This window comes from Maylandia zebra, linkage group LG15 (assembly GCF_041146795.1).
Source record: "Maylandia zebra isolate NMK-2024a linkage group LG15, Mzebra_GT3a, whole genome shotgun sequence".
Taxonomy (NCBI): domain Eukaryota; kingdom Metazoa; phylum Chordata; class Actinopteri; order Cichliformes; family Cichlidae; genus Maylandia; species Maylandia zebra.
In genome coordinates this window covers 12,473,987-12,501,726 of record NC_135181.1, presented here as the reverse complement: position 1 = coordinate 12,501,726, position 27,740 = coordinate 12,473,987, and the positions used below count along the sequence as shown (strand labels likewise).

The window sequence follows — 27,740 nt, the reverse complement described above, 5'->3', positions numbered from 1 at the left end:
GACACACACTTTCTATGGGAAATCAAAAAAATATGTCGTTTTGAACTGCAGTTACACTATTCTGGCTCCAATCCTGCAGTTACCTCTGTTGTCCACTAGAGACCAATAGAAGTCTTTAAAAACCGGAGGCTGCCATCTACAAGGACTCATGTTGATTATAGGTTTAACTCTTCTCTTTCTCTACATACTGCAGCTTTCTGTCCTCTGTGGCTGTAAATTACATCGTTTGAAAAAAAATAAACCACACAATTTTTTCTTGGCTTTTTAGCTAAAAAAAAAAAAAAATCTGTTCTTATCAGTTTAATATCTGATACGTCCCCTACCCGGGGACCATATATTAAATTGATTTTTGGAGCAGGGAGATGGAATAGGGGCTTGCTCCGTCCACTCCACGCATCGACCTGGTATTGCAGTATTTCTAGGAACGGTGCACCCCCTGAAGCTGTGAAAAACAAATGTCATTTGACTCAACAGTTTGTGCAAAGAATTTTCTTATACGCTAGATATATGTGTGCGTCTGCATATCTGGACATTGTCTTCGTGTAATCTTCCAAGGTTAGTCAGACTGAAATCTTGCGACTTAATATTTGTGAATGACTTACATTTAACTATTACCAGAATTACTAAATCCTGCCACTTGGACTGACACGTGGCTGGACACACACTTTCTATGGGAAATCAAAAAAATATGTCGTTTTGAACTGCAGTTACACTATTCTGGCTCCAATCCTGCAGTTACCTCTGTTGTCCACTAGAGACCAATAGAAGTCTTTAAAAACCGGAGGCTGCCATCTACAAGGACTCATGTTGATTATAGGTTTAACTCTTCTCTTTCTCTACATACTGCAGCTTTCTGTCCTCTGTGGCTGTAAATTACATCGTTTGAAAAAAAATAAACCACACAATCTTTTCTTGGCTTTTTAGCTAAAAAAAAAAAAAAATCTGTTCTTATCAGTTTAATATCTGATACGTCCCCTACCCGGGGACCATATATTAAATTGATTTTTGGAGCAGGGAGATGGAATAGGGGCTTGCTCCGTCCACTCCACGCATCGACCTGGTATTGCAGTATTTCTAGGAACGGTGCACCCCCTGAAGCTGTGAAAAACAAATGTCATTTGACTCAACAGTTTGTGCAAAGAAATTTCTTATACGCTAGATATATGCGTGCGTCTGCATATCTGGACATTGTCTTCGTGTAATCTTCCAAGGTTAGTCAGACTGAAATGTTGCGACTTAATATTTGTGAATGACTTACATTTAACTATTACCAGAATTACTAAATCCTGCCACTTGGACTGACACGTGGCTGGACACACACTTTCTATGGGAAATCAAAAAAATATGTCGTTTTGAACTGCAGTTACACTATTCTGGCTCCAATCCTGCAGTTACCTCTGTTGTCCACTAGAGACCAATAGAAGTCTTTAAAAACCGGAGGCTGCCATCTACAAGGACTCATGTTGATTATAGGTTTAACTCTTCTCTTTCTCTACATACTGCAGCTTTCTGTCCTCTGTGGCTGTAAATTACATCGTTTGAAAAAAAAAAAAACCCACACAATTTTTTCTTGGCTTTTTAGCTAAAATCACCTGTATTGTCTGTTGTTTCCATTTGTGGATGGTTAATAGTGCAGAAGATTGTTTTTCTGTTTTCAGGATTACATGAAAACATTTGGGAACAGATCATTTTTGTATATAATAAATCTTAGGATAGTATTGGTTTTGATGATTTATAAAACAGCTGTGTGCCGTAGCCCTGGTAGTGTGGATCCTTAGTGTGTAAAGAGTAGATACCTCATGTAATATGTGTGAATGAAAATCCATGGACTTTATAAGAGTCCTCCATTTATGGCTATGATCCTAACAAACAAGATTAATCCGTTTCTTTCTCCTAGCAATCTTCCTGTTTCCTAAAGGAACACGCATGCACAATATATATGCATCAGGATGGCCGAGTGGTTAAGTCGTTGGACTTAAGCTCCAATGAGCGCATGCTCTCGTGGGTTCAAACCCCACTCCTGGTATAATTTGGAGCCTCATGACTGGTAAACTGAAATGTATCTATGGGAGCAACAATGATCAATAGGAGTTTTTAGGAATTTGCTGTGAGCAATATCCCCCCACCCAGTCACCCCCAAAAAAGCTGGGATGAAAGACAAATGAGAGGTCTGTGCCAAGGTCGCCCCCTCTCAGTCTTACTGTACATGTTATATGTAGAACCGTTGGCTTGTGCAATTAGGGAAAGCCCAGACATAACAGGAATACAGTTACCGGGAGGAGAAAAATTTAACAGTATGTAATTATCATATTATGAAAACAATTATAACGCCAAGAAAGTTATAAAAATGAATTGAAGACGCTCCGTCTCAACGACCGCTGATTGGACTGCAGGCGACCACGTGATTTTGAATCTCATTAACCGGCATGCGCTGACCGGCGTTTCAGAAACTAAAGTGTCGTCATATATGTGGCGCCGTTTAAAAACTGAAACATGCCGACCATAGTTATATTGTGATGTTTCGGAGGTAAAACGTCAGTAAAACATCGACCTGTCCTCTACCATTTGTTAGAAGGCGACTGTGTTCTTCATTGTAACCATGAGTTAGAGTTGCAGTAAGCAGAATGAGTCGTTTCTGTCGTGCGATATGTGGGTATCGCTTCTCGGCCTTTTGGCTAAGATCAAGTGTAGTATCTGTTCTTATCAGTTACAAGGCGAGAAGCAATGTAGGATGGCGGCGGCGTCGGCCAATTTTTCGGAGAGGAATACATGGTCGTATGGAACGAGGAATACCTTGACATTCGAACTAATGGATAAAGAAAAGGATTTCCATGACAGAATTAATTTCGGACGAAGGATTCTTTATGATGCATTGAAGGTACAACCAGAGGAAATCTACTGCCTCCAGCAAAGCACGGCAAGTAAGCACTATGACGTGACTTTTTGCACGGGAGAGTACGCGGAGGAGGTGAGAAAGAGATGTGGTACAGAAGAAAATGAAGAACTAAAAAAATATATGGTAACCCCGTTATACAGGAACGATTATAGGATTTTAACGGTGCACATGTATAATCCCTGGGTTACAGAAGAGACCATTAAGTACTTCCTGGGGCGGTACGTTACAGTGCTCCCAGGGGTACGAAAAATAAAGGACGGGCTAGGCCTATGGACTGGAAAAAGACAGTTTCGGGTAAAACTTAAAATGGATATGACAACGGAAGATGGATACTGCCACCCGCCTGCAGTGTTTTCCATCGGAGCAGACAGAGGTTTTTTGGTGTATGCAGGACAGCCACAAGCATGCAGAAAATGCGGCAGTACGGGACATAATGCAGACAATTGTGAGCAGGTGAGGTGTAGGAGCTGCGGGAAAAATGGCCATATCACAAGAGACTGCAAAGAGCCTAGAAGGTGTCACTTATGTGGCTCAGATACACATATGGCAAGAGATTGCACTAGGCCCAGATCATATTCGGAAGCAGCTAAAGCAGGGACCGAGGTAGAGCGGTATGAAGAAACGGATATAGGAACAAATATTGGGGAAAGCGCACAAGAGGCGCCACCAGCAGAAAGGAATCAGACTAATGAGGAAGAAGGGGGGGGGGAGGAGAGGATGGGGCCGAACAAGGAAAAGAAGAAGGCGATAAGATGGGGGAGAAAAATGGGGAGAAGCAGTGCGAAGAAGGACAAATATGGGAAGTGGCAGCTAAGCCACGAAGAAAGTCGGCCAAAAGGCGTAGGAAAGTGAGCTCGGGAGTCCCTCCAGGAGAGACTAATTTGAAAGAAGGTAAAGGAGAGCGGATGGAAGAGGGAGGGGAGATGGGAGCGTATGTGTTGAGAGGGACGCAGACTGAATGTATGCACACACCAATGAGTGATTTAACGAGTGATGGAGACGTTGAAGAAGAAGAAGTAGAAAGTGAAGAAAAATCGGAAGATTCATTCATAAAAAATTTGCTGGCGCAAGTCAACATGGACTAATAAGGGAGGGGAAAATGGACGACAGAGGTTTTTCTTTTTTTTTCTTTTTCGGCTCTAATTTTGTAAAGTTTTCCTTTTTTTCAGGGGATATGAAGATCAAAAAGACAACTAGGAGATGGTATCTGTTTTTTCTTTTGTTTCTTTGTTATAAAATTATTAAGTGCCCTCTGCTTAGGTGTATAGATACCCCTTTTTTTACTACAAAATGGTGAGGTTCCGAATAATTACGTTAAATGTAAGGGGGTTAAAAAATGCCAGAAAAAGACAAATGGTATATGAATTTCTGTTGTTTTATAATTTTGATGTATGTTTATTACAGGAGGTACATTTGAAGGACGAGAAGGATGTTGTTATTTTTTCGGAGCAGTGGAGGGGGGGTGAATCGGCATGGAGTATAGGAGGAGTATATGGGACAGGGGTGGGAGTGTTGTGTGGAAATAAAAGTATAAAAATAAAAGAAAGTTATACGGTGATACAGGGAAGAGTGATGGTGGTAGATGTAGAAAAAAACGGGGTCCAAAGCCGGATAATAAATGTGTATGCACATGTGGATCCAAAACAAAGAAGAGAACTCCTTTTGTCGATGGACACTTGTTTTATTACAAGGAAAAATATTATAGTGGGAGGGGATTTTAATGTATCTTTAGAAAAAGAAAAATTTTCTCTCCCATTAAAGACATTTATAAGACAATACGGGTTAACGGATGTTATGGGCAGACTTCTGGGGAAAAAAGTAGGGTATACATGGAGGAATACAAGGGGGGTACAGAGTAGGTTGGACTATATTTTGATAGATAAAAAGTGTAAAATTAAAGGGGGAAAAACGATTCCGGTTCTACTCACGGATCACCAGGCGGTAGAGGTGGATTTGGAGATAGAAGGGATGGAATACGGGAAGGGATATTGGAAATTAAATAATGAGGTGTTAAAGGAAAAAGATTATAGGGATAAATTTTTAGAGATCTTCCCTTTATGGGTGAAAGTAAAAGAACTTTATGGAAAAAAAGGGGATTGGTGGGAGGATGTAAAATGCAAGATAAAAAAATTTACGATAGAATATTGTACAGATAGATCTAAACGTAGAAAAGAAGAATTTAATATGTTACAAAAAGAGATAGAACATATTTATGTTATACAAAAGGAGGGGAAGGAAAAAAATGTAGATTTGAAAATTGAAGACTTAAAGGTGAGGCAAGAAGAGTTATTAGAGAGGAAGGCAAGAGCAGAAACATATAAATTAAAACAGAAAGAGTATGAGGAAGATGAAAGGTGTTCCGCATATTTTTTTAAAAAGATGAAAAGTAGGGATAAAAGGGGGGTTATAGAGAAATTGGAAAAGGATGGGAAGGAGATTATAGGGAGGGAAAGCATGTTGGGGGTAGTAAAAGAATATTACGAGGATTTATTTAGAAAACAAAAAGTAGGGACAGAAAAAAGAGATGTTCTTTTGGGGTCATTAAAGAGGAGATTAGTAGAGGAAGATAGGGAGTTTCTGGAAAGGGAAATAACGATGGAAGAGGCATATAAGGTGGTAAAGGGAATGAAGGTAAATAGGGTACCAGGAATAGATGGATTAACGAAAGAATTTTATGAGGTATTTTGGGGAGTGATAGGGTTACATTTGTTGGAGGTCTTTAAAGAAATATTAGAGGGGGAAGAGATGGCGGAGAGTATGAGGACGGGTGTGATTTCGTTATTATTTAAGAAAGGGAATCCTCATTTACTTGATAATTATAGACCTCTCACTATGTTATGTGTAGATTATAAGATTTTAAGTAAGATAATTGCAAATAGATTGGTAGGGGTAATGTCGGATATAGTGGGAAGTGATCAAACGTGTGGGGTGAAGGGGAGACAAATTTCATGGAATATACAATTACATAGAGACATACTTGCATATGTAAAGGATAGAAAAATGGCGGCAATCTGTGTAAGTTTAGACCAACAAAAGGCATTTGATAGGCTAGATTACGAAATTTTGTGGGAGGTAATGACTAAGATGGGCTTGGGAAAACAATTTATAAGGTGGGTGAGGATCCTTTATAAAGAGATATATTCAAAAATCAAATTGAACGGGTTCCTCACGGAAAAAGTTCATCAAGCGAGGGGGTTGAGACAAGGGTGCCCGTTATCGGTGGTACTCTATGTATTATATGTTGAACCATTGGCTTGTGCAATTCGGGAGAATAAAAGAGTGAGGGGGATAATGATGCCGGGGGGGGAATGTTTGAAAATATCTCAATATGCGGATGATACTATACTATATTTAGCGGACGACGACAGTTTAAGAGAAGTTGTGGAAATATTAAAAATATATGAAGAAGTTACAGGATCAAAAATAAATAAGGAAAAGACAAAATATAAGTACTTGGGGACGTGGGAAGGTAGAAGGGAAAATATTTGTGATTATACTTTGTGTGAAGGTCCTATGGACATTCTAGGAATTTCTTTTGGGAATAAGGAGGGCGATGCTATTTGGAACTGGAAGGGGAAGATGGCAGAGGTGGAAAGGAAATTACGACTATGGAAAATGAGGAAGCTTACAATTACTGGGAAGGTGTTAGTGATAAAGAGTGAGGTGGTGCCGAAATTATTGTATCTAGGCTATGTGTTCCCGATGCCACAAGTATTTAGAGCACAAATAATGAGGGGAATATTTAACTTTATATGGGGAGGTTACGAGTACGTAAAGAGAGTACAAATGTATCAGGAGGTTGCCGATGGGGGAAAAGGGGTACCGAACATTCCGTTAAAGTTAGATACGATTTTTTATGCAAATGTGTGTACGCTGTTAAAGAAGCCATATATTCATAAATGTCAGATATTGTTATGGTTCTGGTTAGCTATTCCATACCGGTTTTTAATTGGGTGGGAAAATCAGGGGCCGAAGGCAGAGACAAGACCAGAATACTTTCAGAGGATGGTTAAGTGGGGAAAGAGACATATAGAGTGCAGGGAGGTGGATACAATACAAAATCATAAACTTCTGTATAAAAAACTGGCGAGGAATGCTAACTACAACCAGGGGATAGTGAGTTCGGAAGTTTGGGAATACGCACAGGATAAGAGTTATAAGAATGTTTTGAAAGATTTTAATTGGATGCACCTACATAGGAAATTACCTGTAAGGACTACGATGTATGCACATAATTTGGGGAAGTTAAAAGAATGTCCGAGGGATAATTGCACAGAGGAAGAAACGATTGAACATGTCCTATGGGGGTGCAAATATGCAAAAAAGGTATGGGCTGGAATGAAGAGGAGGTATAAGGGACTAGAGGCTTTGACATATGAGGAAATAACTTATCTTAGGCCTAAGGATAAAAAGAAGGAGGAAAATAAAATACGTTGTATGTTGTTATCAATTACAAAACTTAAGATATGGAGGGCAAGACAGGGGTATATAAGGGGGGGGTATGAATGGAAAGAGATGGGAACAATAAAGGATATAGAGAGGGAATTTGAGGGGATATATCGGCATGAATTACAAAGATGGGGAATAGACACGATTAAGGACAGGTGGAAGGATTATTATGAATGATGTAAAAGATGTTTTTGTGAAATATGAAAAGTATTCAATGGAATGTTGAGCAAATGGAAATGTAAGATGGTGTTGTAAGTAAAAAGAAAAAAAAAAAATCTGTTCTTATCAGTTTAATATCTGATACGTCCCCTACCCGGGGACCATATATTAAATTGATTTTTGGAGCAGGGAGATGGAATAGGGGCTTGCTCCGTCCACTCCACGCATCGACCTGGTATTGCAGTATTTCTAGGAACGGTGCACCCCCTGAAGCTGTGAAAAACAAATGTCATTTGACTCAACAGTTTGTGCAAAGAATTTTCTTATACGCTAGATATATGTGTGCGTCTGCATATCTGGACATTGTCTTCGTGTAATCTTCCAAGGTTAGTCAGACTGAAATGTTGCGACTTAATATTTGTGAATGACTTACATTTAACTATTACCAGAATTACTAAATCCTGCCACTTGGACTGACACGTGGCTGGACACACACTTTCTATGGGAAATCAAAAAAATATGTCGTTTTGAACTGCAGTTACACTATTCTGGCTCCAATCCTGCAGTTACCTCTGTTGTCCACTAGAGACCAATAGAAGTCTTTAAAAACCGGAGGCTGCCATCTACAAGGACTCATGTTGATTATAGGTTTAACTCTTCTCTTTCTCTACATACTGCAGCTTTCTGTCCTCTGTGGCTGTAAATTACATCGTTTGAAAAAAAAAAAAACCCACACAATTTTTTCTTGGCTTTTTAGCTAAAATCACCTGTATTGTCTGTTGTTTCCATTTGTGGATGGTTAATAGTGCAGAAGATTGTTTTTCTGTTTTCAGGATTACATGAAAACATTTTGGAACAGATCATTTTTGCATATAATAAATCTTAGGATAGTATTGGTTTTGATGATTTATAAAACAGCTGTGTGCCGTAGCCCTGGTAGTGTGGATACTTAGTGTGTAAAGAGTAGATACCTCATGTAATATGTGTGAATGAAAATCCATGGACTTTATAAGAGTCCTCCATTTATGGCTATGATCCTAACAAACAAGATTAATCCGTTTCTTTCTCCTACCAATCTTCCTGTTTCCTAAAGGAACACGCATGCACAATATATATGCATCAGGATGGCCGAGTGGTTAAGGCGTTGGACTTAAGCTCCAATGAGCGCATGCTCTCGTGGGTTCAAACCCCACTCCTGGTATAATTTGGAGCCTCATGACTGGTAAACTGAAATGTATCTATGGGAGCAACAATGATCAATAGGAGTTTTTAGGAATTTGCTGTGAGCAATATCCCCCCACCCAGTCACCCCCAAAAAAGCTGGGATGAAAGACAAATGAGAGGTCTGTGCCAAGGTCACCCCCTCTCAGTCTTACTGTACATGTTATATGTAGAACCGTTTGCTTGTGCAATTAGGGAAAGCCCAGACATAACAGGAATACAGTTACCGGGAGGAGAAACATTACAAATTTAACAGTATGTAATTATCATATTATGAAAACAATTATAACGCCAAGAAAGTTATAAAAATGAATTGAAGACGCTCCGTCTCAACGACCGCTGATTGGACTGCAGGCGACCACGTGATCCCAAAGGTCCCAAAGCAGAGTCTAGACCAGAATATTTGCAGAGGATGGTTAGATGGGGGAAGAAACATTCGGAATGTAAAGAGGTGGATACAGTATTAAATCATAAACTTTTATACAAAAAACTGGTATGGAAAGCTAATCACAATCAGGTAACGGTGAGCCCGGAAGTGTGGGAACTTGCACAGGACAAGAGTTTCAAAAATGTTTTAAAGGACTTTAACTGGATGCACTTACATAAAAGGCTACCAGTGAGGGTCACAATGCATGCACATAATTTGGGGAAACAAAAAAAGTGTCCAAGGGAAAATTGTGTAGAAGAAGAAACAATTGAACATGTACTATGGGGATGTGAATACGCTAAAAAGGTATGGGAAGGGGTAAAGGGGAAGTACAAAGGGTTGGGGATGGTGACGTATGAAGAAATCACTTTTTTTAGGGCTAAGGGCAAAACAAATGAGAGACATAAAATACGTTGTATGTTGTTGTCAATTATTAAGCTTAAATTATGGAAGGCAAGACAGGGCTGCATAACGGGGGGATTTAAATGGGGGGAAATTGGGACGATTAAGGCTATAGAGAAGGAATTTGAAGGGATATATTGGTACGAACTACAAAAATGGGGAATCGATACGATTAAGGATAGATGGAAAGATTATTTTTTGAAAGTACCCAAAAGGAGGTGGTAGATAAAGGGTAAGGGGTAAAGTGGGGAGGGGGAGATAAGGAGTAATATGATAAGTTATTTGAAAATGTTACTTTGTATGGGGAAAGATGAAAATAGGATTTTTTTTTTTTTTTTTTTGTTTTGTTATGAACGAATGTTGGGAGAAAAGTGAATGTAACCTTATCATTTTAAAGGAAAAGGTAAAATGTTGGAATTGTTGTGGAAAGAAAATAAAAAGAAGGAAAAAAAAAAAAGTCTGTTCTTATCTTTTCGCACTTGATTCTTGGTCTTAGGCTAGGACTGCGACCCTCTCCTTTGGGTGTCTGGGCGGTGAAACCTTGGTTATTTATTGCAGCGCAAAGGTACGTGGTTTTTTTATAGAAATTATTTGTTTGTATTGAAAACGTTTCCTTTTTAATCTTCTGTTGTGTGTTTGTAGCAGGTGTTTTTTCTAAACCTTTGGTGCCTCCGCAATGGCTGGGTATGCCAGTATGCGGAGGCACCACTGTGTGCGCTTCAGTTTAATTGAGAATGTTGGAGAAGTGCCAAAGATGTCCAGGCTGGATTTCTCCAGGAAATTGATTCAACAGGTGTTGGGATTTTCACCAAATGACTTGAATTGCATTTTGACCCTCCCTTTTAACAGGGGTTTTGATGTAAGTTTCAGCTCAAGCGAATTGTTGGAAGAGTTTTGGAGAAGATTCGAAAATTTGAGACCACAATTTGAAATTTTCAATGTGGAGAAACTGACAGACAATACTATGAAAACAGTAATAGTTAAAATGTTTAATGAAACGGTGAATGCCCAAGACATTTGTGTGTGGTTGGGGAGATATTGTACGGTGAAGGGTCAGCCGAGGAAGGTGAGAGATGTGGATGGAATATGGAATTGTGTATGGAAAGTACCAATACAGCAATGGGAAGATCCCCAAGGGTTCCGGGGTTTAAAACATCTCCCGTCCATGATAGTTTTGGGAGATAATAGAGGCTATATCCATTACCAGGGCCAACCAAAGCTCTGCCGGAGGTGTGGGGAGCATGGGCATTTGATAGAGGCATGCGAGGAAATCATCTGTGGGAAATGTAAAGAGAAAGGGCATACGTATGCTGATTGTAAAAATGACCGTAAGTGTAACTTGTGTGGAGGGGAAGGTCACCTCTTTAGGGACTGTCCGCGGTCCTTTGCAAATAAACTTAAAAAAGGAAACCAGATTAATGAGGGAAACCTGATTGCAATGGTAAACGAGGATGTCTTGATTGATGCAGCTGGGACAGATATTTTAAATCAGTTCCCAGCACCTGAAGACGGAGGGGAGGAACAGGAGGAGGAGGGAAAAGGGGAGGAGCATGGAAGACCTGCCCAACCAGAACCCTCAGAGGAGGGGGAGAGAGGGCAGGAGGAGAGTGGAGTTCAGAAAGGAGTAAGTGGTGAAAGTGAAAATGCTCAAGGGCAGCCCCCCCCTGCCCCCCCTGTCCCCCCTGGCCTTCCTGATTCACAGGTGGCAAAGAGGACTGCAGCAGAACTGTCTTCTGGGACAATTGTTTCAGGAAAGAGAGGGAGGCATGAAACACCTTCAGGGAGTTCCTCAGGGGAGGACTCCAGGGTCTTCCCCCCCTACTCACCAAATGAGGTTTCCTTCCTTAACATAGTTCTGCAGTCAACGCCAAAGGAGTGGATGGTAAATGCAGCTCTGCGACAAAGGCCGTCACCTAGAGTACGAAAAGGGAATAGAGTGGCGGTCCCCCCTTCGGAACCCGGAGAGGTGAAGGAAGAGTTACACTCACAAGAAATAAATTGATGGTATGCCCCCCCAAAGTTTGGGTTGAGCCTTTGAAGAGAACAATCTTTCCTTAGTTTCATAATGACTAGCTTGTGTTTTGTATTAATCTTCATGGCTCTGACCTTCTCATCCATAAATGTCAGGAGTGTTAGGTCTAAAGTAAGAGCCCAAAGTGTTCTATCCTTCTTGAATAGTGTAACATCAGATGTTATTTTAATACAGGAATGTGCTATACCTTTCCTAAAAGCATATGGTCAGTGGCAGGATATGTGGCCACAAATGTCCATCTGGAGTGGATCAAATGAAAATAAAAATGATGGAGTAGCCATATTGGTGAAAAACCCTCTGGTGTCGGTGAAGGGAAGTACTGTAGTAAGTGATGGAAGAGCACTTGTTGTTAACCTTATTTATATGGAAAAGGAATTTAAGCTCTTGAACATTTATGGCCCAAATGACAAACACGAAAGATATGATCTTTTAGAGGCTTTGCAACCCCACTTGTTGGGAAAAGCGCCTTTAGTGTTTGGAGGGGATTTTAACTGTATTTTAAACAGGAAAGATAGAAAAAGAGCCACACAAGATGTGAAGATTGATAAGACGTCACTTTTACTACAAGGTTTAGTCAGAGACTTTAAATTGATAGATTGTTTTCCAACGGTTCATCCAATGGAGGAGGGTTTTACTTGGTATAGTGGAAACGGTGACAGGGCCTCTAGAATTGATTATATCTTTGTTAGAGACTTTTCACCAGTAGAGGCCACTTTGATGCCCGTCTTTTTTTCTGACCATCTGATGTTAACTGTTAAAATTTCCCTTGAACTAGATATAACAATGGGGAGGGGAGTGTGGAGGTTAAACTGCTCCCTACTGGAGGATCAGGATCTGCTCAGACAGTATAAGGAGAGGTATACTGAATGGCAGACTCTCCAGGATTTCTATGCAACACGTGTCTCATGGTGGGAAATGGTGAAGTGTAGGACTCGGTCCTTTTTTAAACAAGCAGGAAAGAGAAAGAAGGCCGCAAAAGACAGGTGTATGAGAGGACTACAGAAAAGGTTACAGAGGTACCATCTCTTAAATAGGTGGGGTTTACACTTCTACGAAGAAATTAGAGAGGTTAAAAAAGAAATGCAGAAAATAGCAAATGATAAAAGTATGGGAGTCATACTAAGGAGTAGAGAGAGAGCGAGAGAGGAGGGAGAAAAATGTACGAGATACTTTTTCAAAAAAATTATGAACAAACCTGGCTCTGTCTCTCAGCTAAGAAACAGAGCTGGGGAAAAAGTAGTGAGTACTGAAGGTATAATAAAAGTGATTGAAGAATATTATGAAAACCTGTATGGGGAGAAAAATGTGGAGGAAAGAGTCATTGAGCAAACCCTGGAATATATTGATAAGATTGTTGAGTCTAGTGATATGTTAAGTCAACCTTTTACTACAGCCGAGTTAGGTCAGTGTCTTAAGAGTTTTAAAACTGGAAAATCCCCTGGTTTAGATGGCCTGCCGATTGAGTTTTATCTGACATTTTGGGATATTTTAGCTACTGATTTACTTTCAATTTTTACAGATTTTAGTGAATTAGATAAGCTGCCTGAAAGTTTTAGAATGGGTTTAGTCACACTCGTTCATAAAGGGAAGGATAAAACTCTCTTGGAAAATTGGAGACCGATTACGCTTTTAAACTGTGACTGTAAATTATTCAGCAAGCTTCTAGCAGAAAGGACAAGACCGGTTTTGGACCAGATAATCCACCAAGACCAAGCATGTACTGTAAAGGGCAGGAAGATCACGGATAGTCTGGTGTTGATTAGAGACACGATTTGTTTTGCTCGAAAGAGAAACAAGCGACTGATTGTTTTGAATTTAGACTTTGAAAAAGCCTTCGATAGAATATCTCACCGGTACCTTTTTAAAGTTTTGCAGAAGATGGGTTTCCCAGAAAGGCTTATATCCTGGGTAAAGTTGTTGTACACAGATATAAAGAGCAGATTTGTCATGAATGGGACCCTGACGAATGCAGTTCAGGTGAACTGTGGTTTACGACAGGGATGTCCCCTGTCCGCTCTTTTATATGTTATTTGTATTGAACCCCTGGCACAAATTTTGAGGAAAGATAAGAGTATAAACGGGATGAACATACCTGGGAGTGGGGGGCAGGTGGCAAAGTGTGTACTGTACATGGATGATATTAGCATCCTGTGTACAGACATATCCTCGATGAGAAGGACTTTTGAAGTTACGGACTGGTTCGGAAGGGCTTCGGCCTCTAGACTCAACAGGGGCAAGACTCAGGTACAATTCTACGGGCCATGGGAGACTATAGAATTGACTGGACTTGGAATAAATGTGACACAAACCGACCAAAAAATTTTAGGGGTTAGATTTGATAAGGATGGTGGAGGAAAGGCAAATTGGCCGGGAATGATAGGAAAAGTGAATCAACGATTAGGCCTATGGAGACTGAGAAAGCTGACTCTTGGAGGGAAGGTTTTAGTAATTAAGGCAGTGATTTTACCCTTGCTTCTTTTAGTCAGCGCAGTCTTTTTGCCACCAAAGGACGTATTGTTAAAACTAGAACGAGCCATCTTTTACTTTCTATGGGACTCCAAATGGGAGAGACTTAAAAGAGGGATAATGAAGAAATTAAAGGAAGATGGTGGCAAAGGAGTCCCAGATCTGTATTTATTCATGGGAAGCCTCTATACAAGTAGCCATATGAGACAGGCTACGAGTCCTAATAGTAATCCTCTGACACAGGCATGGGTTAGATTTTGGTTAGGTAGCTACCTAAGACAAAAGAAAATCCTGCCAGTAGATCTTAGAGTCCCCGTCTCCTTTGATGTTCCTGAAGCCTATGTAGAGCTGAAATCCTTTTTAACCTCCTTTAAATTGGAAGATCAGAGTTTGGACATTTTAACAAAACATCATTCTCTCATTTCAGTTGTGCAGGAGAGGGGAGAGGTGGTCCCAGTCAGAGGCCTCCCTATTGGAGAGGCCATAGAAGTGTGGCGTCTGACAAACCATCCCGTCCTTTCTAACAGGCTCCAGGATGTGTCCTGGATGGTGGCTCATGAGATTCTCCCAGTCAGGGCTGTCATGCACTCCAGAGGAATGTCGACAACAGAAATGTGTCCCCGACCGGGTTGTGGCGCGCCTGAGACGGTGAGGCACCTACTCTGGGAGTGCAGTGCTGCTATAGACCTGTGGGACATGGCCGGCTCCTTAAATTTCCCGTACTTACCAGCAAGGGAGGTCCTGACAGCAAACCTAATCCTCTATGGGGTGAGCCAAGGAGTGAAAACGCAAAGAAAAGGCTTTGAAAAGCAGTGGCTCGCCCTTGCTGCTATAAAAGACGCCATTTGGACCTCCAGAAACTTGTTGGTGAGCAAGCACACGCAGATCCCCCCCGTGGCTGCTCTCCGAATGGCAACAGCAACAGTAAAAGAGATCTGTGCCAGAAATACTAAGTTGAGAGAGCAGCCGCAAAGAAGAATCGCCTCTGTGCCCATTCGGATGGAGGAGCCGGGTTCGCACATAGAAAGGTCTAAGCAGCAACAGCCTGGCTCTCCGGGAGAGGTCGGTGTGGAAGGAGCAAGTTGGGGAGAGTCCCCTCTGAGCACCGGAAGCTTGTGAAGGGATGGGATGGTTTTTTTTAAATAATTTAAATTCTCTATGAAAAAAAAAAAAAAAAAAAGAAGGAAAAAACATTTAAATATTTGTTTTCCTGTTGTATTTTAAAAGGGGATGGGAGATAATAAAGAAGTAATCCTTTTAAATGGGGTGGGCTTATGAAAATAAATGAGATGATGATGATGTTGTTATATGTCTGAGTATCAATAAAAATTTTTCCAAAAGAAAAAATCTGTTCTTATCAGTTTAATATCTGATACGTCCCCTACCCGGGGACCATATATTAAATTGATTTTTGGAGCAGTGAGATGGAATAGGGGCTTGCGCCGTCCACTCCACGCATCGACCTGGTATTGCAGTATTTCTAGGAACGGTGCACCCCCTGAAGCTGTGAAAAACAAATGGCATTTGACTCAACCGTTTGTGCAAAGAAATTTCTTATACGCTAGATATATGCGTGCGTCTGCATATGTGGACATTGTCTTCGTGTAATCTTCCAAGGTTAGTCAGACTGAAATCTTGCGACTTAATATTTGTGAATGACTTACATTTAACTATTACCAGAATTACTAAATCCTGCCACTTGGACTGACACGTGGCTGGACACACACTTTCTATGGGAAATCAAAAAAATATGTCGTTTTGAACTGCAGTTACACTATTCTGGCTCGAATCCTGCAGTTACCTCTGTTGTCCACTAGAGACCAATAGAAGTCTTTAAAAACCGGAGGCTGCCATCTACAAGGACTCATGTTGATTATAGGTTTAACTCTTCTCTTTCTCTACATACTGCAGCTTTCTGTCCTCTGTGGCTGTAAATGACATCGTTTGGAAAAAAAAAAAAAACCACACAATTTTTTCTTGGCTTTTTAGCTAAAATCACCTGTATTGTCTGTTGTTTCCATTTGTGGATGGTTAATAGTGCAGAAGATTGTTTTTCTGTTTTCAGGATTACATGAAAACATTTTGGAACAGATCATTTTTGTATATAATAAATCTTAGGATAGTATTGGTTTTGATGATTTATAAAACAGCTGTGTGCCGTAGCCCTGGTAGTGTGGATCCTTAGTGTGTAAAGAGTAGATACCTCATGTAATATGTGTGAATGAAAATCCATGGACTTTATAAGAGTCCTCCATTTATGGCTATGATCCTAACAAACAAGATTAATACGTTTCTTTCTCCTACCAATCTTCCTGTTTCCTAAAGGAACACGCATGCACAATATATATGCACCAGGATGCAGTGGCGTGTCTAGAAAATTTTTGTTGGGGGGGCCAGGTAGGGGCACAGATTTGGAGAAGGGTGGCAGATGTAATTGGCAGATAATGTTAAAAACAATTCTACCAACCGTTCACCATAATTCAATAACCCTGTAAACCTAATAACCGTAACCTTATTAGAATGAGATTTTAACCACTACGGTGCAAAGTGTTTAGATACTGTGTTGATTAAGTACAAGAGATACAATCAGTCAGTGTTTATTCAGCATTCAAGGACATCAATATTTGCATAGTATTTTTACTGACATGTAGTGCACATGTGTTTTGGGCAAAAACATTTTTGAATATTAAAATACGAACATTTTTAACATACAATTGGCAAATTAGCCAATTCCAATGCAAAACCAATGCCTGTTAAAAAAAAAAAAGAAGATAATCTTCTCACAAACTGGTGTTTGATTTTGAAACAGGAAAAAAGTGGAGAAACAACTGAAAAGACTAACATTTGAATAAAACCTGAAAGCAAGTAAATACTTTATATGCTGCCTTACTTTGGTAATATTGAGAACAACACTGGCTGATGATGAAATGCAGTCAGCTGGCATGGTGACACTGCCAGTATTAACCTGCAGGGCTGGACTGGGACAAAAAATTGGGCATTTTCACTACAGATTGGCCCACCAGGTATTAAAGCCATAAAGCCTTTGAATGAAAACAAATGCTGTTGTGACAGTGATGTACAGTCTTTTTGGTATATGTATGATTTCCATACATTTTACGTCAGATAAAAACTTTCTTCACAAGATTCAGATAATTATTTAATAAAAGCTAGATATTTTAAATGAGAATAAAAAAGAAAAGTATTTCTTTGTGCCCACCTTTCCCTGTTAATGCCCTACCTGGCCCCCTGGCAACACTTTGCTAGACCCGCCCCTGCACAGTTACCAGCTGTCAGGTACATAAAAAAAGGATCCTGGTGTTATTTATCTCTCAGAAACAGTTCATAACTTCAACTCATTCCTGTCACCTAAAAGGTAAACCTGTTTCTCCATCACCTGTTCAGCTCTGATGATTCAGTAAGGACATCTCCTGGTTTCATCTTCATGTTTCCCTCTCACCACATATCCAAACCGACATCATGACCAGCAGCTTTACAGCTTTACAGCTGTGGCTCCAGCAAACATTCTAACTAAATAAATTCTAACAACAGCTGATCAAGCTTAAACGTGCTGCTGCTGTTTAGCGCGACATCTGCTGGTTTCCTCTTTCTGGCTCAAAGTGGGTGATAAACAAACAAGAGAGACGATCAGCTGATCATTGATCAGTTTCATGATTGAAGTAGCAACAGGAGAGAGAGGAGAGATAATGAGAGGAGAAGAGGCAGCTGTGCAGCGTAAAGACAGAATAACTCCAGTTTTGTGTCTTTTTCCATCCTAGCTGAAGTCCGGGACAAACTGCGTCTCTTCTCAGCTCAATACCAAACGCGTAATATTTTCTCTGAATGAGGGACCATTCCATTTTTTAAGGAGCTGTTGGCAACTCTACTAACTAACCTTATGAATAAAATAAAGTTCACTATCAGTAACATCATAGCAACCGAACATCTGTATAAACTTGTCATGCTAGCTCACACAGTATGAGGTATTGTAACTGACTGTAAAAAGTCAGCAACATGAAAATAAACTCCACCTAAACTTGGTTTATATCTGACCCAGATAGACTGCAGGTCATAACTTCTTACCTGAAGTTCAGTTCACCTGACACTCGGACTGGTGGCCGCCTCGGGGCTCTCCTCCTGCTTCCCCTTCCCTCATCCACCTGCTGGCCTCTGTGGAAGCCCTGCCATAGCCACCACCAAACAACTGAGTTATTTTTACACATCGACCTGCATCTTATAACTCATAACTCTTATGTTAAGTGGGGGAACTTGCACAATCGGTGGCTAACTAAATACTTTTTTGCCCCACTGTACACTCACTGGCCAAATTTTTGTTAGATACACCTGTTGAGCTGCTCATTAGGTCAAATACCTAATCAGCCTATCACATAGCAGCAGCTCAGTGCATTTAGGCATGTATACATTAATAAGATGACCTGCTGAAGGTCAAAGGGGATTTAAATGACTTTGAACATGCATTGTTGTTTGTGTCGGACAGGCTTGTCTGAGTATTTCAGAAACTGTACAACCATCTAACCGGTTTATAGAAAATGGTCTGAAATGGAGGAAATCTCCTGTGAGCAGCACTTCTCTGGGAAAAAATCACTTGTTGGTGCCAAAGATCAAAAGCGGAATGAGCAGATTACTTACAGCTGTAAGGAAAGCAACATGAACTCAAATACCCACTTACTTCAACCAAGTTATCAAGAAGAGCACCGCTGAAAGCACAATACGTTGAACCTCGAAGCTGATGGCCTAGTGTCACCTGCTGGATAGAGGTGAAAACACAAAGCAAACAATGTCTCTTTCATCTGTTTCACAGCATGCACGGGAACTGGAAACTCGCCGAAGGGAGGCAGAGGAGAGAGAGCGGAGGAAGCAGAGGGAGGTGCAGCTGGAACTGGAAAGACAGCTGAAAGAGGCTGTGATGGTAAAAAAAAAAGTTTTCCACTTGACACCAATTATGTACAGTCTTTTCTCCTTGACTTTGATCTTTGAGAACTCCAGCAAAATGTTGACTGTCATTATAAAATTCACACCTAGTCTTTAATGATTTGGAAAAATGGTTATGACAGTCCAGGAAAAGGTAATTCAGGAATAGGTCAGTTTATACCGCTCTGTTGGTGCATCTGTTTATGTAGCTGTGTGTGTGTGTGTGCATAGATAAAAGACAGCATGCAGGCTGAGATGCAGGTGAAGGAAAAGGAGGCTGAACAACAGAAGAAGAGGATCAGGGAGCTGGAGCTGACACAGCAGCAGCTGGAAGTTGCCCTTAATATGGAGATCCAGGCTCGGCTGGAGGAGGAGAGGGCCAGACTGGAGCTTGAGCGGTAACAATGGATTTCTAACTCTTATTATGGCCCTTTATTATTTTATTTGTGATGGAGATCTGAGATATCCATGAGAAGTATTAACATTTTCAGTTGCTTCTTCCCTTTTTCCCCTCCTTCAGGTTGCTGCAGGCTGAAGATGAAAAGAGGAAACATTTCCAGCTCCTCCAGGAGCAGCAACGTACAATGCAAAACCTCAGCCCCATACAGGAGCTGTCAGATGGCAGTCCCGATGAGGACACCCCCTCAGCCCTAAACTCTGCCTCTCAGGAGCTCCAGGATCTGCAGGCATCTCGCCAAAGAAGTCACCAGCGTCTGGAGGTGAACAAGTTTGTTTTGACTGGCTTTGTGAGCAGCATCTTATTTAGTGCTCTTCTAAAACAACACTGATGAAGATGCCTGCATGATTTTTGTTTCCAGGAGGTCCAGGAGAGGCTGAGGAATGCCAGTCAACAGGTACGGCACTGGAACATCCAGCTGAACCGACTGATGACCCCCATTACTCCTGCAGGTGCGGTATTCACTTTGCCTCTTTGCAGCACAGACTTCTGGAACAGAGTGTTAGTATAGTTAATAACAGTGTAGACCAGGGGTGTCAAACTCAAATACACAGTGGGCCAAAATTCAAAACTGGATCAAAGTCGCGGGCTAACTTTAATATTTATTGAAATATATTTATTGCTCCAGATATAAGAATGAATCTTTTCTTATGGACTCAAACACATTTTGCTGAAAAACTGAATATGGAACAAGCAAAGCTTAATACTAAACAATATATATTAGCTGTATAATACCAGTAGGCCAGCTCTAATAGTAATTTGGTATGGCTTCGCGGGCCAAATGTAATTAGGTTGCGGGCCAAATTTGGCCAGAGTTTGACACCTATGGTGTAGACCATATAATCTGTCAGATAATTGCATTAAAATGCTACAAAAGGCACCTACCCCCAAACATGTCAAGAGATTCATTCAGTGACTTGAATGAAAGAATCTGACTCACCTCAAGTTAATTAAAATTAAAAATAAATCTTATTATGATTTAAACACGGAAATCTTAAAACGAAAAATAACCGCATGCACAGTTGTTACAGGCTGCAAACATGTTTTATACTGCTTTGAAGTCTGGGACAGCATCATAAGAGGCATAACTGATCTCACCATAGTCCCATGAAGACTCAAGATGAGTGTTTTCACAACTGCCATCTTGGTGTTTTGAAATCAGGCATGATGAATGAAGGGAAGAACTGTCTGTTAAGGTTCTCAGTCGTTCAGGTCATCGTAGTCTAAGGAGCTTGGAAAGAAAAGCATCTGGACTTCTTTAAGTTTCTTGAAGAGCATTTCACCTCTCATTCAAGAAGCTTCTTCAGTTCTCTGAAGAAATTCTGAACTGAAGAGGCTTCTCAGATGAGAAGTGAAACATCTTCAAGAAACTTAAAGAAGTCCAGATGCTTTTCTTTCCAAGCTCCTTAGACTGTAGTTAAACTTCACACACTGGACTTGTCAGTCACACATCCTTCGCCAGTAGGCATTCCCAGAATGATCTTTCCCCTTCTGACGCTTCGAATGACCAAATATGTGCAAAATGGACAATTCCACATGCCACCATGTCAGTCTTTTATTAAATATGACATGAAACAAATGACTGAGCCATTAAATTTGTCACAAAGGTGTTCACCTAATTCCAGGCAAATGGAATAGACTTCTATGGGACCATAAGTCTTTTTGCACTTTGACATTTGTTTTACTTTTCAGATCTGTAACCTATAACTTTTATACTGTATGTGTTTTGATCATAGGAGTCTACGGGGACTTACTTACTTTTAGCACGTTTAGCAGTTGATGTTGGCTTCTTTTTTCAGTACTGGAGCTTCCTGCTCATTGAAGACTTTTCTAAAAGGAAATGCTTAATCCAAAATGGCGTTTTAAGGGCTTGGATTAATGTCAATTTCAGCAAATATTCTTTCTTATGTTAAAAGAACATGGATCTCTGTCAGTGATAACTTCTGACTTTATAACTCAAATTTTAAGAGAGAGCTTCACTGCTAAGCTCTCATCTGTGTGGGTGTCACGGTTCGCTTGAGGACTCACACGCAGGACTCAGAGGCACAGTCTGTATTTATTACAGTTCCACCAGGTGTATATACAAACAGTGCAGGGGATAGTGCTATATACAAAGCGGTGACAGGGAAAAGGCTCTGGGGAAATCCAGGTAGGGAAAAGACACTTGCTCCTCTTCTGACTCTCTCTCCAAACACCGCTCGGGGGATGCAGAGTCGGGTCCAGGGGATCTATGTACAGAAGGAAACACACGTTAGAGGTTTTGCACAGGGAAGCAAAAGAGAACTTGCTCAGAGCCGGGCTGCACTGACGCGAGTCACACACAACGATCCAGTGATGAGTAGAAGCCACTCCCTGGCTTAAATGCTGGCTGCACTGATGAGGCCCAGGTGTTTCCTCCTCAGAGGGGCGTGGGCCGAGGGCGTGAACCCACCATGAGTTCCGCCCTGGCGAGAGAGAGAGAGAGAACACTACTAGTCAGCGGCCTGCTGATCCCCTGGCCGTGACAGTGGGGTTCAAATCCCTTATTCAGATTAAGATTTTATGTGACATTACATTGGCAAAAATTAAATTTACTTGAATAATGTGAGTATTGGAGTAAGTACTTGAGTAGTTTTTGAATAACTTTAATTTTGTAATGTGCATATTTTATGAATAATGATGTTTCAATACTTTAATCTACTGAATAAGTAAGAATTAGACTTAATAATCTTTTTACTTTAAAAAGGGAAATTGTGTACAATCTTTTATTCTCCAAAATGCACATAATAAAAATGTTTTGGGGAATGTATATGCTTTTTAAAAACCAATTGCTTCTTACTTGATGCATGCTATAACTTTCAGCAAAACTGAACTAAAATTTGTTAACAAGCTTACCAAATAAGAAATGTTTTGTGAATTTTCTTTGCAGAGCGACTGGAAAGCCGGCTGTTATCAAAGCCCACATGCCCTAAAAAGGAGGACGCGCTGGCCAGTAATGAGTTCATCACTAAGTTTAAGATAAGAGTTGATCAGAATAGAGGCGATGATGAAAGTCTGGAGCATCAGTTGGAGGCTGCCAACCTGTCTGATGAATCGTTCGAGGCCCAGACAGAAGTCAACGGACAAATATGATCACAGACATTTTAAAAACGCGAGTTGAGAGTTAAGGGGGAAAATATTGTAATAAGTATATATTTGAATTGCACACTAAGATATAAAGTGATGGCAGCGAGCACAGTGTTGCAGGATTTAATTAAAAACACATCTGACTAAGACCAACTGAAATTTAGAGTTGTGTATAATAAAGTTTATTCATGATTAATAAAACAAATCTGTAATAATTTTCTTTCTCTTTTGTCCATCTGAATCTCGCTACAGCTTAAATAAAAGAAAAGAATGTGTTTTGAATATATTAAACTATTCTCTCTTTTTCTTTCTTTCTTTTTTTCTTGGTGGGTTTTCTTTTGCAATCAAACGCAACATTATACAATTATATAGTATAGTAAGAAATATCCTTTAACTTAATTTAGTATTTGTTTTTTCATTTTTGTTTTTATTGTTTCCCCTTCAGTTTTGTGCTCATAACATGTTCTAATCTGACATATTATGCAGTAAATTATTTTTGCAATAACTTAACAGGCCATTGTGGGAGCCAACATTCACTTATCAAAGACATATTTGTATATTCTGTGGGCTGCTTTATGGTTGTGTCATTTAGAAACATAAGCCACAACAGACTTCCACTGGAGAGTACTTAAAAATGTATTTTTATGTAAAGATATTTTAATAACTACTATATTAAGGGAGAACCTATTGTTACATGGATTAATTGTACAAACTGTAGAGAAATAAGTTTAAGCGTGCAACTTTTTATTCATTTTTAACTGTATTAATGTTTTTATGTTAATACAGCCGCCTCATATCTGTTTCCTCAGTGTTTTTTAAACCATGTACTCCATCTATGAGTAAGAACATGAATAAATTCCTTTCCAAATTTGTAGTTCTTTTTTCCAACACACAGATGAAGGTATTCTTTTGCACCAAGGCGTTAAAGAAATGCTAAGAAAAAATGAAAATACTACGTTGCAACCTGTGTGTGTGTGTGTGTGTTTATATATCTGTATCTATATAGATATAGATATATATGTGTATTCGTACCCTTTTTTCATCATCTAGTTTCCTGTGCCAGATCTTCTACTGATCCACTGAGGCAGACATGTAAAAAACATGAACTAAAGCATATTTCTGTATATAAACAGGACTTTAAATCTTTATCAACAGCTACTTTAGAGGAAATTCTTCAATAAACTGCAACCAAAGGCTCAACTCAGAGGACAAAACCCAACCTGTTATAAATAGTGTGACACCAAACTTTCTCTTGTGTAAAGTTACAAATAGGAGTAATTATCCACAGAAGCTTTTATACATAATGAAGTTATAATTCGTCCTGTAGAAATTGTACATTTAAGCTATATAGTTCCCTCTGTGATAACTCTGCTATGAATGCCTCTTATTAACTTTTATGCTTTTACAACCCACTATGAGCAAACACTCAGCAACAGTGGGAAGGAAAAACTCCCTTCTTGAAGGAAAAAACCTCTGGTAGAACCTGGAAATCTGTCTAAACTAGTTGGGGGTTAGAGCAACAGATGCAAGTCTTCAGATCATTTGCAGTGTGACTGTCTTTGTGCACACTTTAACCTGATTCAGTTTTCTTATTTGTCAAAATGCACCATGGGTAAAAAAAACAAAACAAAACAAAATAGTAATGAAGGAGAATCCTCAGCAAAGATGAATTAAACAAGTTTTATTTTGATCCAATTTTACTTTAAGTAAAACACATCTTTATTTGATGACTTTAATGTCATCAAATAAAGACAGTTTTGATGGAGCTCCTGACCCAGCCCAAGCTCACTATGAAGACGAGGAAAAACTCCCCAGGGGGCCAGATCGATGGGAAGAAACCTCGGGAAAGCCCATTCAAAGAGAGATCCCCTTTCCTGGGATGGCTGGGGGGGTTACAGGAAGTCCGAAAAAGCTAATTTTTTATTTATTTATTTTTTAAGATTGACCCATTCCTGTCCAACAGAAAAAAGAAAGGAGGTTACCACAATGTATCACACTTATATGATAAGGTGTGAATTGTGTGTTTGTGTGTGCTATCTTAGCCAGGGGTGAAGCTGGAGCTCCTCCAGTGTTGGGCGCTTCTCCGGGGCTATAGTTAAACATGCCTCCAAGAAATTCTGGCATTCTTGAAAGAAAGAAAAGATCAAAAAGATGAAGATGATAGTTCTAGTGATCCAAGGCATCAGTGAATCTGGAAGTGTGAAGTTTTCTTACCTGTGGACAGACGCTTTTTGATGCTCAGTTTCTTTGCGAGGAACCTCTCGGTACTAAAGTGCCGTGCATGAAGCGCTTCATACAACACCACTCCCATTTGCCACACCGTGGTGGGTCCACACCTGTAGCAGCTCCTCCTGTACCACTCGGGAGGGGTGTGAAGAGGAGTGCCTAACAAACAGACACAATTACAATTTCTTCTAAAACAAAAGACACAAATTGCTACATCTGTGAAAAGCAGGAGCAGAATATGTTACCATAGAAGACGCGATACAGAGATCGCTGTTTAACAAAGCAGCTCAGTCCAAAGTCAATGATGCGAACTCGAGGCACATCGGAGCCGGTCTCAATCAGAATGTTTTCTCCCTTGATGTCCCGATGAAAGATGTGTTTATCCTCAAGTTCCTTTACAGCATCAACTAGTTGCTTCAGAATGACCTGGAAAAGATGAAAAACACAATAATGAGTTAATGCTTTTCTGCCTTGATTGAATGCTGTACAGTCTAAGGCTCTCCCAGTCAACCTACCTTGGCCTTGTCCTCTGGTAAGGTTCTTCCATATTCTGCTTTGTATTTTTGCAGGTCCACAGCGGGGACAGGTCTCTCCAGCACCAGGATCAGCTCTTTGCCAAGGTCGAACCACTCCAGCAAGGACACAGGTGCTGATATTCCCACTGACCCTTCTGCTTCACCTGCAAGTTTAACCATAATGGCCACTTCCACCGAGAGCATCTTCCCGCTTTCATCCTGAAATATTACAACAAAGTGGATGATGAGGAACGCCGCATTCAATCCAGTAATGTAAAACTAATTCAAGTGTTGGACGCTTACCGCCACTTTGCAGTAGACTTTATTTTTGGGAATGTGTTTGATGGCAACCTAGAAGACACAGAGCATTGGTGAGCATTTCCTCAGTATGACATAATGAAAGGTGGAAACACAGCAGACGTCTCAGTTTACGATATTATCCATTATCTGCGTTACTGCCTGTCTTACTACCATCATCTGAACACTTACTGGAAAACGATCTTCTATCCGGTAGCCAGAAAACACTGCTCCGCAGCCTCCTTCTCCGAGCTGGTGCTCCTCCACATATCTGGCTTGGAATTCACCTGAACAGACAAAACAGCAAATCTTGTTTTATTACAGCTGTGACACAAATTACTCTCCTCTGTAGCCTAAATGTTCCTTTTGCCCTTCCCCTGAATATAAAACCCAAGCTGCTTGCTACTTACGTTTTTGGTCTGCCACTGATTTTTTGTCCTGGTCCACATTCCTTTTTTTTTTCTTGGGTGACTCTCTGTCGTCTCCCGTGGCCTTTCTTTTGCCATTTTTTGCGCACACCTGTTTGTTGTTCAAGTCTGGAGATGTGGAAAACACCAAAAGCATATCAGCTCACTGGATGATAGACACAAACACTAAACACCAATATCTTAAACCTAGCAACCACACTTAATCTACCCCCTTATTCAACTAATTAGCCTACCTTTACCAGAGTCCAACGAGGAGGATGCTTGCTCCTTGTCACCGCTCATATGGTCAAGAAGTTTAGCCCTCTTTGCTCTCTTTGTTGTGTCCTCTTCATCTTGCACAACCTTGCGCTTCACTCCTTTGACCACATCTGAGCTGGTGGAAGGACCAGCCTGCTCAGCGACCCTCCTCCTTTTCATTGGGGTCTTCTTTTCAGGACTGGCCTTTCTTTTAGCAGTCCTGCTCTTACAATCTATAAACGACAACAACACAGTGGTGAAAAAGAGTCCCCGACATCAAGACTGGAAGCAGTTTGATGGCAAAGAATTTGAAATTGCTTTTGCTTAAATGATCACAAGTTTAATCTTGGGATGAAAAAAATAACTGATCAGTGCGAGTTGATACTAGGTTTACTAAGTCTTAGATCTTGATGGCACTTGTTGGTCTGTTTTTACTGTTGAGTCCAAGAATAAACTTATTACATTATTTTACCAAAAGACCGGTAACCTTTCTTTGATTAGACATCTTGTATTAAAGCTATTTTCAATTAAACATATGATTCAATTGCTCCAAAAATGATTCACACAGTGTCAACATTTCTAGGATTTGGATTTTACCAGGATTTGATTTTATTATTTTACTTACCTTGATCTCCCGAATCTTTCTTATCGGCTGGAGTGGCAATTTTTCTTGTTTCCTTTTTCATTGTAATTTCGGAGACCCTTTAAAATCGAAAATGTAAACCGTAATGAGCTAAGATTGAGTTAATATTCCTTCAAATGTGCACCCTTCAAATGCTTGACTTTTCTAACTGAATTCTGTAAGTGAGCTTTATAAGTAAACTCTGGAAACTACGGCAACACAACATAGAATCTTGCCTTTCAGTGACTTCACTGACTGCCAGTAGTTCAAAGTAGTTTACAGAAAAACACTGGCAGACAAAGCCATAATATTTCTTATAATTCAATCATTTCATATCAATTAAACAGTTTCTTTCATTATCTTTCATCATTTGTATAAAGACCTCATCTATGGATGACAGTATGAAGATTTGTGGTTGACCACACACATTATAATAAACACAGTGTCAGCTACATTGTCATCTGATTTAAAGTATTTATTATGTACATTTAACTGTCATGGTAGTGAGTCTGTGACCCAGTGTTTTGTGTTTGTTCATTTATATTCATTGATTATTCTTATGTATGTTTTTGGTTCTCTTTATTGTTTTCTTCTTGTGTTATATTCTTAGGCTTTAGGTTTCTGTTACTTTGCCTTGCCCCTGTGTCCCATGTGTCATGTCTAGTCACTCTTGTTTCCATGTTCCCCAATTTCTCCCCAGTCAGTCATGTCTCTGTGTCAACTCTGTGTCTTTGTAAAAGTCTCTTGTTTGCTGTTTTACTTTGATAGTCATGTGTGCTGTGTTAGTGTTTTCATGTCTGTGAAGGTTCTCAGTCATCTAGGTCATCGTAGTCTAAGGAGTTTGGAAAGAAAGCGTCTGGACTTGAAGTTGC

The 27,740-nt window shown here is 40.1% G+C and overlaps 2 protein-coding genes, 5 non-coding genes and 2 pseudogenes across 8 annotated transcripts; 8 read left to right on the top strand and 1 right to left on the bottom strand.

Annotated features, from left to right (window-relative positions):
* Nucleotides 1-248: 248 nt before the first annotated feature.
* On the top strand, nucleotides 249-438 carry LOC112432003 (U2 spliceosomal RNA). The gene has a single exon (XR_013093356.1). It is a non-coding gene; the product is annotated as a U2 spliceosomal RNA (small nuclear RNA).
* Nucleotides 439-904: 466 nt separating this feature from the next.
* Nucleotides 905-1,094, top strand: LOC112431986 (U2 spliceosomal RNA). Its single transcript, XR_003022754.2, has one exon. It is a non-coding gene; the product is annotated as a U2 spliceosomal RNA (small nuclear RNA).
* An 849-nt stretch (nucleotides 1,095-1,943) lies between these two features.
* trnal-uaa (transfer RNA leucine (anticodon UAA)) lies at nucleotides 1,944-2,026 on the top strand. The gene has a single exon. It is a non-coding gene; the product is annotated as a tRNA-Leu (tRNA).
* A 629-nt stretch (nucleotides 2,027-2,655) lies between these two features.
* LOC112434105 (U2 spliceosomal RNA) lies at nucleotides 2,656-2,756 on the top strand (annotated as a pseudogene).
* A 4,832-nt stretch (nucleotides 2,757-7,588) lies between these two features.
* On the top strand, nucleotides 7,589-7,773 carry LOC112434108 (U2 spliceosomal RNA). Its single transcript, XR_003023897.2, has one exon. It is a non-coding gene; the product is annotated as a U2 spliceosomal RNA (small nuclear RNA).
* An 849-nt stretch (nucleotides 7,774-8,622) lies between these two features.
* trnal-uaa (transfer RNA leucine (anticodon UAA)) lies at nucleotides 8,623-8,705 on the top strand. The gene has a single exon. It is a non-coding gene; the product is annotated as a tRNA-Leu (tRNA).
* Nucleotides 8,706-15,377: 6,672 nt separating this feature from the next.
* LOC111501458 (U2 spliceosomal RNA) lies at nucleotides 15,378-15,552 on the top strand (annotated as a pseudogene).
* A 3,111-nt stretch (nucleotides 15,553-18,663) lies between these two features.
* LOC112431957 (uncharacterized) lies at nucleotides 18,664-23,417 on the top strand. Of its 2 annotated transcripts, XM_076873910.1 has the most exons (6): nucleotides 18,664-18,703; nucleotides 18,872-18,979; nucleotides 19,213-19,379; nucleotides 19,502-19,700; nucleotides 19,800-19,890; nucleotides 22,347-23,417. In XM_076873910.1, the coding sequence occupies exons 1-6, from the start codon at nucleotides 18,683-18,685 to the stop codon at nucleotides 22,547-22,549; spliced, it is 789 nt and encodes a 262-aa protein (XP_076730025.1). In that variant the 5' UTR covers nucleotides 18,664-18,682; the 3' UTR covers nucleotides 22,550-23,417. The 2 variants fall into 2 exon arrangements, with proteins under 2 accessions (XP_076730025.1, XP_076730023.1); XM_076873908.1 differs by lacking the exon at nucleotides 18,664-18,703 and having other exon boundaries at nucleotides 18,833-18,979.
* Nucleotides 23,418-24,209: 792 nt separating this feature from the next.
* Nucleotides 24,210-27,173, bottom strand: LOC143412614 (serine/threonine-protein kinase pim-1-like). Its single transcript, XM_076873907.1, has 9 exons — nucleotides 26,872-27,173; nucleotides 26,243-26,479; nucleotides 25,992-26,117; nucleotides 25,774-25,868; nucleotides 25,588-25,635; nucleotides 25,285-25,503; nucleotides 25,015-25,195; nucleotides 24,758-24,928; nucleotides 24,210-24,668 (listed from the first exon to the last, which is right to left on the bottom strand). Exons 1-9 carry the CDS (start codon nucleotides 26,930-26,932, stop codon nucleotides 24,577-24,579), a joined length of 1,230 nt encoding a protein of 409 aa, XP_076730022.1. The 5' UTR covers nucleotides 26,933-27,173; the 3' UTR covers nucleotides 24,210-24,576.
* Nucleotides 27,174-27,740: the final 567 nt, after the last annotated feature.

What these genes read in the sequence shown, in the direction of transcription:
- LOC112431957 (XM_076873908.1), top strand. Translation starts at nt 18,848, where the DNA reads ATGTCTCTTTCATCTGTTTCACAGCATGCACGGGAACTGGAAACTCGC. An exon ending in GAAGTCACCAGCGTCTGGAG is followed by an intron (nt 19,701 to 19,799) that starts GTGAACAAGTTT and finishes TTTTGTTTCCAG; the next exon opens with GAGGTCCAGGAGAGGCTGAG. An exon ending in GACCCCCATTACTCCTGCAG is followed by an intron (nt 19,891 to 22,346) that starts GTGCGGTATTCA and finishes TTTTCTTTGCAG; the next exon opens with AGCGACTGGAAAGCCGGCTG.
- LOC143412614 (XM_076873907.1), bottom strand. Translation starts at nt 26,932, where the DNA reads ATGAAAAAGGAAACAAGAAAAATTGCCACTCCAGCCGATAAGAAAGAT. An exon ending in CTCGTTGGACTCTGGTAAAG is followed by an intron (nt 26,118 to 26,242) that starts GTAGGCTAATTA and finishes CCACATCTCCAG; the next exon opens with ACTTGAACAACAAACAGGTG. An exon ending in CAAAAAGCGTCTGTCCACAG is followed by an intron (nt 24,669 to 24,757) that starts GTAAGAAAACTT and finishes CTTTCTTTCAAG; the next exon opens with AATGCCAGAATTTCTTGGAG.